General features: G+C 41.7%; 1 protein-coding gene across 1 annotated transcript; it reads left to right on the top strand.

Moving 5' to 3' along the window:
- The first annotated feature begins 547 nt into the window (after positions 1-547).
- il22 (interleukin 22) lies at positions 548-3,699 on the top strand. The gene is made up of 6 exons (XM_039601344.1): positions 548-576; positions 667-906; positions 1,571-1,645; positions 1,784-1,933; positions 2,304-2,363; positions 3,192-3,699. Exons 2-6 carry the CDS (start codon positions 730-732, stop codon positions 3,294-3,296), a joined length of 567 nt encoding a protein of 188 aa, XP_039457278.1. The 5' UTR covers positions 548-576; positions 667-729; the 3' UTR covers positions 3,297-3,699.
- Positions 3,700-13,040: the final 9,341 nt, after the last annotated feature.

Genomic DNA, 13,040 nt, shown 5'->3' with positions numbered 1-13,040 from the left:
TACATCTTAATGCATACATTAGAAAACAAAGCCTCTCCACAGCTTTATTTAAATTGCTTTATTAAAATATTTTACTACCCAGCCTGCATGTCAGTGCTTTTTGGTAAGTGTTGCATAATACTAAGATAATAAAGCAACATCTAAACAGGTGTCACAGGCCGGTTAGACGTGTTTTTTTTCTTTCCTTCTTCCAAGCAATTGTGTAAATTCCAGTTCTTAATCCACCAGGGACGAAGACAATGCGTGCGCGTATACACACACACACACACACACACACACACACCCACACACACACCAATACTGAAAGAAGGAAATTATGTCACTGGATAACTATAATTAACGTATCTCTTTTCTGATGAGCAGCACACCTTGAGTGAGAGTTAATTTCCTTTTTGTGTGACTGACAGTAAACACACTGATCTGTGTGTGTGTGTGTGTGTGTGTGTGAGTGTGTGTGTGTGTGTGAGTGAGATGAGGTTTTTTTGATGGCCTATATTCTGGCGAGGGGGTGGAGGTTTGATGTGTATAAAAGACGTCTCAGAGTTGCCTTCTCTCCACAGCAGCACCTGCTAACAGGTCAGGGCTCTCTCTGAGAAGGAAAATCATTGCTTTAAGGTGAAGCTTCTTCAGGACTTTGTTCTAATTTCATATGTTTCTCTGTTGTAGGTTGAAACTCTCAGACTCTCTCTGCGATCTGAAACGACTGAGATACACCTATCCACCTGTACTATGAAGCGCAACACTGCCACTGTTGCCTCCTTCCTCCGTCCCGCTGCAGCTGCAGTTCTCCTCCTGCTTTTCTTTGGCTGGGATGAACAGGCTTGGGCACATCCTGTGGACCGTCCACTCAGCCCGGTGCTCAGACATCCGCAGACCTACCAGGACGTCCGGCAAGTGTCAGAACATGTGAGTGGTCAATTTGATTGTAAATTAGAGACAAATTACAGAAACATAATTCCGAAAAACATGTGAATGTATTTTTACATTAGAGAAATTTAAAAAATTTTTTGTGGTGATATTCTTCAAATTTAATGCTGCCTTATGAATGACTGCGGTTAAAAAATGTAAAGGGAAGCATCAACTTTAATCCAGAAATTTTGGCTTTAAGTCTCACACTGAACTTTAAAGTAATAATAATAATTTAAAAAATATAAAATAAAAAAAGGGTTTTGGCACTATTTGTACTCCAGTTTGCAATCAGCAGCTAAAATCTGTAAATGTGTTCACTTTAACCCACATGCTGCACAAACTTTAACCACTTTTAAAACAAAAAAATATATATGGAAGCCTATTTCATACATCTCCGATACATATAAATGTTTTACTAATTTGGCACTAATCTTGCTCCGTAGGGTTTTAAGCATTGATTCACATTTTAAAAGGGATTTTATCAACCAGAGGAAAAAAAATTGAGAGAACCAAAATTAAAAATCAAGTGGATTCAGTTCAATATTTGAGAAAACAAACTGGCCTGATTATCCATCATCATCAGCGTTTAGGATCCTGTTTTGACTCAGTTTGAATGCATGAAATGAAGAAAATCCAAATAAATGTCTCCGTGTCTCTGCAGTATCAGAGGATCCAGGCAAAAGACGACGAGGACGACACGAGTATGAGAACGATACCCAGAGTTGATACTAACGATGTGAGTAACCTAAACTTTATGCAGCTTCTTTATATCAGTACTTTGATTTGAAAGCAGTACTTGTAACAGAGTCCTCTGATTATGTCCACCCAACACGATGAAACAGCCTGACCTCTGCTCTCCCTTCACTGTTTTTAGCACCACTTGGAGATCTGCTGCCTGCACGCCAACATCCTGGACTATTACCTGACCAACATCCTGCACCACACCAACAACGACCACGCCCACGTGCACCGGCTGAAGACCAACCTCCACCGCATCAGCACCGACCTGCAGGCCCATGGCTGCGTAAGTGTTTCACTTCATTGATGGATTACTTTAGCAGACAGTGCAGGAAGCAAACGCCTTCTATGTGTAACAAATTAGTAAGTTATAAACAGGTGTTTTAACCGGGGTGGTATTTATTGGTTAGAAAGGAAACTGACATGTTAAACGAGGCGTGCACAAATTCAACTGTAAAAAGGACAAAGTCCCACATCACCGCATGCTTTTTAAGCTTTTAAGAGGATGGAGCTACTACATGCTTTTTGCAGCCATGTGTGGTGGCGCTGTGGTTGATCCTAAAATCGATAATGACTTTCTGTGGTTTCGTGCAAACATAAATAGAAGAGATGGGACTGATAACAGTTGCTAACTTTCTCTATGTGCCTCTCTGCAGAATGTCACTCAGTACCACGACCACAAAAATGCTGTGGATTTTCGCACCAAGCTTGAGAAGGTAAGATTGAACTTTCTTTTAAAATGCCACTTTATTCTGAAGGTTTGTTTTTATAAAGAAGAAGCACAGAAGGAATAAAAAAACAACAACATGAAATCAGGAGGTGATTAACTTTGGAGCAGGGCTCAGTAATTAGAGTGGACTTGTTATGCTTTGACCTGCTTTCTGTAATGAGGTCAAGAAGTCCCTGGGTGGTTTCAAACTACTCCAAACACTATCATGGTCATCTCAGACGCAAGAGGGGCAGCCAATCAGAAGAAAGCTGGCTAAAAGAGATGTGGGGAGGGAGATAAAACAGCTTGTTTCAGAAACAAAGGGCTGCTGTAAAATGAAGTAGGGTTACTTGAGTCCAATAAATCATGCAGAACTGCAAAAGAGACTAAACTGACAACGATTTTGACACTTTATCGATCTTTCAGGTTGTTTTCAGTGTTTTTAATCTGTAAATGACAGAAATTTGTCAGAATTCATGTTTTAAGGAACAATATTTTATGATCAGCTTTGAGGATTTGGATTTTCATAACTTATTCCAAACTTTTAGTTGGACACAGTGAGTAATGTGATGATTTGTACAACTTGGTATTCACCAGATGGCAAGTGGATTAAAGATAGAAGATAATTATCATAGAACAGGAATTTAACTGTCAGCTTCAACCTGATGAATCTGACAAAGAGCCCACGTACAGATCTAAATACCTGAAAACTGCAGGGCTTCCCTTTGGCTTCTTTTTGGGACTATTTGTAACAGCGGACTGATACAGATTTGGTGCTCTGCTGCATATTTGGATGTCATATAACGCACCCTGTGTTTGCTTCTGTTTGTTTCAGATGGAGAAGAAGAAAGGCATCACCAAAGCGATCGGCGAGCTTGACATCCTGTTCAGCTACCTGCAGGACTACTGCGTGGAGCCAAGGAACAGCACTGCCGCCTAACACCGCCATATCACCAAGTTTTATACCAGCAGCTTTTATACGTCTATTTATTCATTTATTTAATTTGAGGACATATTTAACATTTTATAAATATACAGTTAAAATATTTCAGTTGATTTATTTATTGATGATCATAACATGTATTGACGATTTTTTAATGCCGGTGTTGTGCCAAAAAGTGATTGCCTGCCAAAAACTGATTTCCAATGTTTCCGTGTATTTTTTATGTGTAATATCTTTACGTGTGTTGGTAAATAGACTTCGGTGAACAGCTTTTACAAAGGGGTTATATATAGAATTAAAAAATTATCTGCTTTTTCAAGTATCCTTACAAGTCTGTGTTATTGTACTTACATTATAACCAATCCGGTCCTTTATCCCCACTTAAAATATTTTTACAAAACTATTGTAATATTTGCTGCCATTTCTTCTGTCCTCTTGGCCAACTTACTCTTACAAAAGACATTTTTAATGTTAATGACATTTTTATATAACCTTTATTTATGCAGTTAAAAAAGTCGCTGCCAAAAACTGATTGCGCCTTCTACCTTGTTACACAAACGTTGTTTGTGGCTCAGTATGACTTTGTGTCATCCATGAGGGATGCATTTGACATATGTTTCACATGTTATAGCCCAACAAGTTACTTACAGCAGTTTAAATACGAGCAATCAGTTTTTGGCAAATACCGGAAATCAGTTTTTGGCAGGCAATCACTTTTTGGCACAACACCGGCCGTGAAAGGACTCTGGCGTTGCTCACGTTGCCATGTTATGGCTGATTGTTACAAAAGCTGTTACAGTATTTAAATGCTGATTTTGTTGCTGTTGGCTGTAATGAACAGTATTTTATAGATTTTGAAATAAACATTTTTAAGATTTTATCCCCTTATTTCATTTTTTTAATCATATAATGCAATGGCTACATGATTTCTGTTCACTTTTACACGAGTTTGACACGTTTTGGGAAAAACCAAAAACATATTTGACAGAAAATAAAAACAAAAACCGGTCTCCTTGTAAGCTTCCAAACTGCCCAAAAATATGCCAATGAGGGTACCAAATATAAAGGGAAAATAACAGGGAAGCAAAGTTGAGAAACCGACAGTCAGAATCAAAATACTTTATTAGAATTGTTTTGTTAGGTGCTCCATTCAAGCTTCAGGTAAATATTCCAAAGGTAAAGAGCAGTGTATATGATACAAACTGTCCAGGTGTTATAGAGAGGTCTAAAGTTTGAGAGCCGCAGGTAGGACAAATTTCCCGTGTTGCATCGTGTTGGAATGAGTCTGCTGCTCGTCGCGCTCCTTCCAGATCCAGCACGTCACGGAGGCGCCGCGAGGGACTTTCCAATGTTGTCTGTAACTTGGACAATATCGCTGTCACGGAGTGCCACACCCATTTATTTTAAAAATACACAGAACCAACAAATGCTAAAAAATAAAAACAGTACCAGAAAGGTATTAAGAAGTCGAATACCCCCCCCCCCCCCAAAAAAATAAACAAGCATAAAGAGTCATAAAAATAGAAAAATCATTATTAATAATAATACAATAACTAGACTAACCGAAACAATATTACATGCTTACATATTAAACTTAAATTAATCTGAATATCTTGGCATGAGGGGGTATCAGCACATTGGTTTATTGAGTTTATGAGTCATCTCAGATGTTGACAGTCACTGAAATGAAAATGAAATTAAACAAAAGAAAAGCTAACAAAAAGGTAAAAACTACATCACCTCTGTGTGTCTATTAGCTTTCATGGTATAGGCATTTTAAAATGCCTCACACTGATATGCATCTTTGCATATAACTGATCAAATCTGGCCTAGACTGAATCAACGCCATTTTGAACAGAATTACGCAACTCTCTTGGCACGTATTTGGCCTCTTAAGTGTTGAGAGGTTACGGGTAACAGTCATAGGCCGGGTGAGCAGTGGTTAAAGCTTACTGTAGCATTGGCGCTTGGAAAATAGGACAGTGGAGAACTCTGACGTGTTCTGGTGCATCGAAACGCTGCCAACATGCAACACTGCGACCTAAGCGAACAATAAGAGTGGGTGTTTGTGACTTGACTCATACGCTGTGTGAATGTACAAAGCCCTTTAACATCACTATGTTGACATTAAATGAAAGACTGGTGTGTTGTCCGGTGAAATACATTTAGATATGCGTGTACTTTCTCCACCACTGGTAAAGGAGCAACACCTGAGTCGACTCAGGCCTTCTGGCAAAAATGGCCTTAAAATGGGTGAAAATGGACAATTCCTAAATAAAATCCTAAAAACAAATAAACACATAACCAGAAAAAGCCTACAACACAAAACTACCAAAGAACAATGCCAGAAAAAGAGCAACCAACTGATGAACAAAACCCCAGCAGTAACAATGTAAGCATATACTGCTAAACACCAAACAAAGAGCCAGAGAGCTGCAGAAGATGAATAAACAACAGTGCTGAAAAACAAAAAAACCCAAACCACCTAAATGACCAAAAAAGAGGGACAAAACTAATACACAGTGCTAATTATACACCCAAAACCTAAAAACAAACAAACAAACAAAAAAGTTGAAGTGAAAGAATAAGAAAGTGCTGAAAACCAACAACCTTTACTCTACAACCAATAAAAATTACATAAAACTTACCCCAAAAAACAAATAAACAGTGCTAAACTGCTAGACAACAGGTAAGAGTGCTAAAGAACTACACAAAAACCAATACACAGTGCTTAAAACTGCAGAGAATTAAAAAAAAAACAATGCCACAAAAAAATTTAAACCACAGAAAAAATCCCAAACAACCAGTGACGAGTAACGAGAACAATCCTGAAAAATTCCCCAAAACTGACATTAGGGCTGAAAAAAAAAAAGCCCTGTGGTTGGCTCTTATTTCAAAGCTCTTTACTACACACTGCTTGCTGCAGGTCTACTAATTTGACATACTTTTCATGAAATCAAAATTTCGTCTCATAACTGACTTTTTAATGAGATTAGATTAAATATAAAATGATGGCCTCTTATTCTCAGGGTGACACAGCCACTTTAACTGGTGCAACATGTGCAGAGACCGCACACAGAACTTGCAGACCTACTAACCTACTATCAGAGCTGCAGGCTTAGTTTCAGATCTCTGCTAATTCATGTGTGCAGATACTTGGAATGAGGTGTGTGTGTGTGTGTGTGTGTGTGTGTGTGTGTGTGTGTGTGTGTGTGTGTGTGTGTGTGTGTGTGTGTGTGTGTGTCAGGGGGGGGTCATTGTGTTGATCTGAAAAACGAATCTGCAGATATAACTTGGTTGAAGGTTCTCCAGCTCGTGGATTTGCTGTTACTCTCGGTTTCATATCATTTTTTTTTGAAGCAGTAAAACTGCATCTCGGTCTGATAAAGATAAACATCTTATGATCTTTAACTTTCTGCAGTGCTGTCTGGCATGTGGATGCAGGTGTCTTAATTTTTTTTACATGAAAACCAGCCTTAAATCAAAGCCCGTAGTTCCTTTAACATCACTTATTATCCTGCATCTTAAAACAAATATCTTTACCTTTGAAAGTGTCCTTAGTGTAAGTTCCTAAAATTAAAATAACCTATTAATCACCCCTATTAAAGCAGCATCTTGAGCTTTATTAGAAGTGAGGACTGTTCTCACTTCACACTGGAGAGCTACAGCTGGTCCTCACAAAGGTAGAAACACTCTTCCCAGTTATTTACCTCTCAGTGAAGGGGAGGGGTCAGCATTGCTCTACCTGTGTGATGTCATCACAGGGGATTTCCTACACATGTTGTTGAAAGAGACGCTGAAAGAAAGCCATGGATTTCAAACAATGACGACTCGGTGCGCTGTGGTTATTTATATAACCTCAAGGTAAATGTCTAAGGTAAATAGTGCACATAGCATCTAAATGACCAGTAATAAAAGGGCGTGACGACTTGAGGTGATGGTTGCTGTGATTTAGTGCTATATAAATAAAACTGAATTTAACCGTTTGCTCTGCTGTCACATTTATCTACATCTACACTGCTGCTTTGTTGATGTGTCTGGGTTTAATGCAGATAAAACTTTCATTTTCACTCAGACCCATGTGTAAATGTGTCTCAGTCAGACTGTAAATCAGATAAGAACCTGTTTCACCGTCATATGCAAAGCAAGCTCAGTCCACAAGGAGGCATTAATGGAGCTGATGTTACAAAAGTACAAAGGCCAGAAGAACAACTTCTGATCCATAATTACAACAGTAACAGTTTAGCTTCAACAAGTTGGTCTGGGATTACGTGATAAAACAGAAAAGTTTAAATCCACAGAAGAATCATCACTCCAAAATATTTCTAATTGGGTTAAATACAACAACCAGAAACAAAGTCTGAAACCAGAATACAGCCAGCCCTCAATTAAGTCTGACATCAGTCTAAAACCTTTTTAAAGCCAAAGGTAAAACATTTTAAAACCAGTCAAGAATAATGTGAAACTAGAAAAAAAGTCAATCTAAACCAATGTAAGAAGGACAGAATTAAGTATATTGAAAAAAAAATCACGTCAGAAAAGTGTCTAAAACATCACAATACCCGAAAGACCAATCTGAAACTCAGTCCAAAAGCAAAGTCTAAAACTACTCTAAAACCAACAACTAAGCAAATGTTTAAACCAGTCTAAAGTTAGTCCAAACAGATTTACAAAGGATAAATTTGAAACAATGTCCAAAAATGACCCTACATCAGCCGATACTGCATCTAAAATTCAGCTGAAAAGCAAGTCAACTCAGTCCAAAATTATTCAAAACCAAATCTAAAATGATCCAAAGCTAAACCAAAATGAATTTGAAACCGGTGTCAAACCCCTTCAAACCAATCTGTGAAAAATCACTTCAAACCAAGAACAAAGAACCAAATCATCTAAAATCAGTTTATACAACTCAAAAACGAGTCAAAGCACAAAACAAGTACCAGTCATCAAATATATAGCGGGTGAAATAAACCATAGATGTCCATAAATTATGTGTAATAATGCGAACTGACACAAGGAAAAGCCTTGGTAGCCGATCAGTCCTCCTGGACTTCGGCTCCTGGCCACCGCCCGGCTCGCAATGCACCCGATGCCTACGGTGCTTCCTGCGGGTGGTGGGCCTGCAGGAAGATGGGCCAACGTCCCTTTTTCGGGCTGTGCCTGGCTGGCCCCCATGGACTAAGGCCCGGCCACCAGATGCTCGCCCTCGGGCACCCTCCCCGGGCCTGGCTCCAGGGCAGGGCCCCGGTAACCCTATCCGGGGCAAGGTGAACTGTTCCCTCGATGGTCTTGTCATAGGAGTCTTCTGAATTACTCTTTGTCTGGTCCCTCACCCAGGACCAATTTTCCATGGGAGACCCCTACCTGTTGGCAAAAAAGTCCCCAGAAGACATAGCGTTCCTGGTGGGTGATGGGCTCCACCAGGGCTGTCCTTTGTCACCGATTCTGTTCACAATTTTTATGGACAGAATTTCTAGGGGTAGTCAAGTGGCGGTAGGCTTTCACTTGGGTGGTCTCAGAATCTCATCTCTGCTTTTCGCGGATGATGTGGTTCTGTTGGCTTCATCAGGTGGTGGACTCCAGCTCGCCTTGGAACGGTTCACAGCTGAGTGTGAAGTGGTGGGAATGAGAATCAGCACCTCCAAGTCTGAGGCCATGATCCCTAGCCGGAAAAAGGTGGAGTGCCCACTCTGGGTCAGGGAAGAGTTCTTGCCCCAAGTGGAGGAGTTCAAGTATCTTGGGGTCTTGTTCACGAGTGACAGGAGAAGGGAGGGGGAGCTCAACAGATGGATTGGTGCAGTGGCGGCAGTGATGCGGACGCTGTACCGGTCTGTTGTGGTGAAGAGAGAGCTGAGTATAAAAGCGAAGCTCTCAATTTACTGGTCGTTCTACGTCCCTACCCTCACCTATGGTCACGAGCTGTGGGTAGTGACCGAAAGAAAGAGATCGCGGATACAAGCAGCATTCCTTCAAAGGGTGGCTGGCCTCTTCTTTAGAGATAGGATGAGAAGTTCGGCCATCTGGGAGGGGGCTCAGAGTAGAGCCGCTGCTCCTTCTCATCGAAAGGAGCCAGTTGAGGTCGTTCAGGCATCTGACAAGGATGCCTAATGGGCGCCTCCTGCGTGAGGAGTTCCAGGCAGGAGGAGGCCGCGGGGCAGACCCAGGACACGCTGGAGAGATTATATCTCTCAGCTGGCTGGGAACGCCTTGGTGTTCCCCTGGACAAGCTGAAGGAGATGGCCGGGGAGAGGGAGGTCTGGGCTTCTCTGCTTGGGCTGCTGCCCCTGCGACCCGGCCCCGGATAAGTGGAAGAAGATGGATGGACACAAGGAAAAGTATTGAACACATGCAGAAAGGGAGGTAGAAAAAGGCATGGAAAGTCATGGCACCAGGTGAAATCTATCAGTTATTAGAAATCAATCCTGACACTGTGCAAATTAATCTCAGCTGGTTCTGTCCCAACTGATGGCTTTGAAAAGTGTCTAATTACTGAGGTGTCACACAGAGGAGAGAATGTGTTTTGGAAATGCAGCATTATTAAAGTTTCTTTCTGGGCAGAGTGCATAAACTGAACATTGACTGCAAAATGATCAGCAAACAACAACAACAAACAAACAAACAGAGGGAGCAGAATGGAAAGTAGTTGCTGAATTCAGACAAGATGGTGGGATTTACCACCCAATTAAACTTAGATCATCTTCTTCAGTCACTTTACTATCTATCTATACATACGTGTGTGTGTGTGTGTGTGTGTGTGTGTGTGTGTGTGTGTGTGTGTGTGTATACAATATGTCCTTTACATATTGTTGTGATTTACATCATTGTTGTGCTTGAGAGACACCTTCTACCGGAACCAAATTCCTTGTATATGTTTGCGCATATACTTGGCCAATAAACGCAATTCTGATTCTGAGTATGGAGGATGTTCAGTATAAAAAGAAGATAGAGATTAGGATTAGGATAGGATTCAATTTTATTGCCATTACACATGTATAAATACAGGGCAACAAAATACAGTTTGCATCTAACTGATCTAAGTGCAAGAGTAGTAGTAGTTCTACTCCTGCACCATTGAGAGCGCTGAGGGCATTGCAATAAGCATTTCACCACATGTCGTACTGTGTATGGTTATGTATATGACAAATAAAATTTGAATTTGAATTTGGTAAGTGCAATAAGAGCAGATTATATGCAGATAAGTTAAGCAAATATACAAATGTAGAGAGCATATATACAGATGTACTACGGGCAAATGTACAGATATACTCATATATACAGATAAGGCTACTATAAAGGGTGGAATAGTTATGAACAGATTATGTACAGAGAGACCAAATATACAGATGGACTACAGACAAATGTACAGATGTACAGATATGCAGATAATCTGTATAGTATACAGATGTTCTACATTGCTATACAGACGGGCAGATATACAGATGTACTATGAACAAATTTACAGATTTGCTAAATATATACAGAAGTGCTCTATATATATGCTAATGTACCAGCGTGAGGTAAACAGATCACTAAACTTGCAGCATCTTCTTCAGCCGTCCTATGAGTATATCTACAGCAATGGGAGCGTAGTGCTCTGAGCAGATTATAATAGTGAACAGTATATGCACTATACCAGAGACTATACTATGTCAGTGTCCTAAACCTTAGCAGTAACCAATATGAGTATATGGTAGATGTTGAAAATGAATGACAGTCATGATCATGGTCTTTGGGAGGAATAAGGGGTGTGGATGGAAAGGTTCAGCAGAGGACTGAGTTCAGTAGGGTGACAGCTGTGGGGAAGAAGCTGTTCCTAAACCTGCTAGTTTTAGTCTGTAAAGGTCCTGTAGTGTCTTTCGGAGGGGAGAAGCTGGTAGAGTTTATTGGCAGGATGAGAGGAGTACCTGAGAATGATGCATGTTCAGCGTAGACATCTCTTCTTGTGGACATCCTCAATGGCAGGAAGTGGTGACCCTGTGATGTGTTGGGCGGTTTTCACCACCTGCTGCACTGCCTTGCGGTCAGCAACAGAGCAGTTCCCATACCTTACTGTTACACAGTTGGTCAGGATGCTCTGTATCGCACAACTGTAGAAGTTACCCAGAATGTTAGTAGACAGGTGGTTCTTCTTCAGTGTCCTCAAGAAAAAGAGGCACTGATGGGCCTTATTGACCAGGCTGGAGGTGTTATTTGACAAGGACAGATTCTCAGAGATGTGGGTCCCCCAAGAACCTGAAGCTGGAGACTCGTTCAACAGCTTTGCCATTTATGTAAACCAGTACATGGGTGTCTCTCGTCTCTCTCCTGAAGTCCACAATGAGCTCTTTTGTTTTGCTGGTGCTCAGGAGCAGGTTATTGTCAGCGCACCACATAGCTAGTTGCTTTACTTCTTCCCTGTAGCCAGACTCATTGTTGTCACTGATGATACCAATCACCGTGGTTTCATCTGCAAACTTGATGATGGAGTTGGATCTATACCTAGGTCTGCAGTCATAGAGGAACGGGCTCAGCACACAGCTCTGTGGAGTGCCAGTGTTGAGTGTGATGGTGGTAGAGTAGTTATGGCCTGACCTAAAGTGCTGGGGTCTGTTGGTCAGAAAGTCACAGCCAACCTCTCTCGCGCCATCTAAAAAGCAAAGAGTGCACATGCACAAAAGATACAGTTTATGGCAGGGCATTCAGGCCGTCACACAGTACACGCCTGCACCAAGCAGCTGTGATCTAGATACCACACTTCCTGAGGAACTGAACAAGTTCTACGCACTGTTTAATGCACTGAACAACACACAAGCAAAGAAAGCCACGCCCCCCACCACCGACCAGACCATCTCACTGCCTGCAGCCGACGTGAGGAGATCTCTCACCAAGGTCAACCCACGGAAAGCTGCTGGACCAGACATCCTAGGTCGTGTGCTGAGAGACTGCGCTGATCAGCTGGCCAATGTCTTCATAGACATTTTCAACCTATCGCTGAGCCAGATGATCGTCCCAGCATGCTTCAAGTCCACCACCATCATCCCGGTGCCAAAGCAATCCTCAGTATCCTGCCTGAATGACTACCGTCCCATCGCCCTGACCCCTATCATCATGAAGTGCTTCAAGACACTTGTCATAGCACATGTGGAAAGCAACCTCCCCTGCTCACTGGATCTGCTGCAGTTTGCATACTGGCTGAACTGGTCGACTGAGGATGCCATTTCCACTACACCTCACCTCTCCCTCTCCAACCTGGACAAGAAAGACACCTATGTCAGAATGCTGTTCACAGACTTTAGCTCAGCATTCAACACCATTATCCCCCAAAAACTGTTTGACAAACTCAGCAAGTTGGGACTGAGCACCTCTCTGCAACTGGATACTAGATTTCCTGTCAGAGAGCCCTCAGTCCGTCTGAATAGACAACATCTCCAGCACCATCAGGCTCAGCACAGGAGCTACTCAGGGCTGTGTCAGCCTATGGTTGTTCACTCTCCTGACACACGACTGCCCTGCACAGTTCTAACCACATCATCAAGTTTGCTGACGACACAATCGTGGTTGGACTCATCAGCAGCAACGAGGAGTCAGCGTACAGAGATGAGGTTCAGAAGCTTGCCTTCTGGTGCAGCAAAACCTGTCACTGAATGTGGACGAAACCAAGGAGATGATCGTCGACTTCAGGAAGACTCGCTCCACCCACACACCACTCAGCATCCACGGTTCCACAGTAGAGACTGTTAACAGCACCAAGTTCTTGGGAGT

The sequence above is a fragment of the Oreochromis aureus genome, linkage group 17 (genome assembly GCF_013358895.1).
Source record: "Oreochromis aureus strain Israel breed Guangdong linkage group 17, ZZ_aureus, whole genome shotgun sequence".
Taxonomy (NCBI): domain Eukaryota; kingdom Metazoa; phylum Chordata; class Actinopteri; order Cichliformes; family Cichlidae; genus Oreochromis; species Oreochromis aureus.
This window is presented reverse-complemented; position numbering and strand designations above follow the sequence as displayed.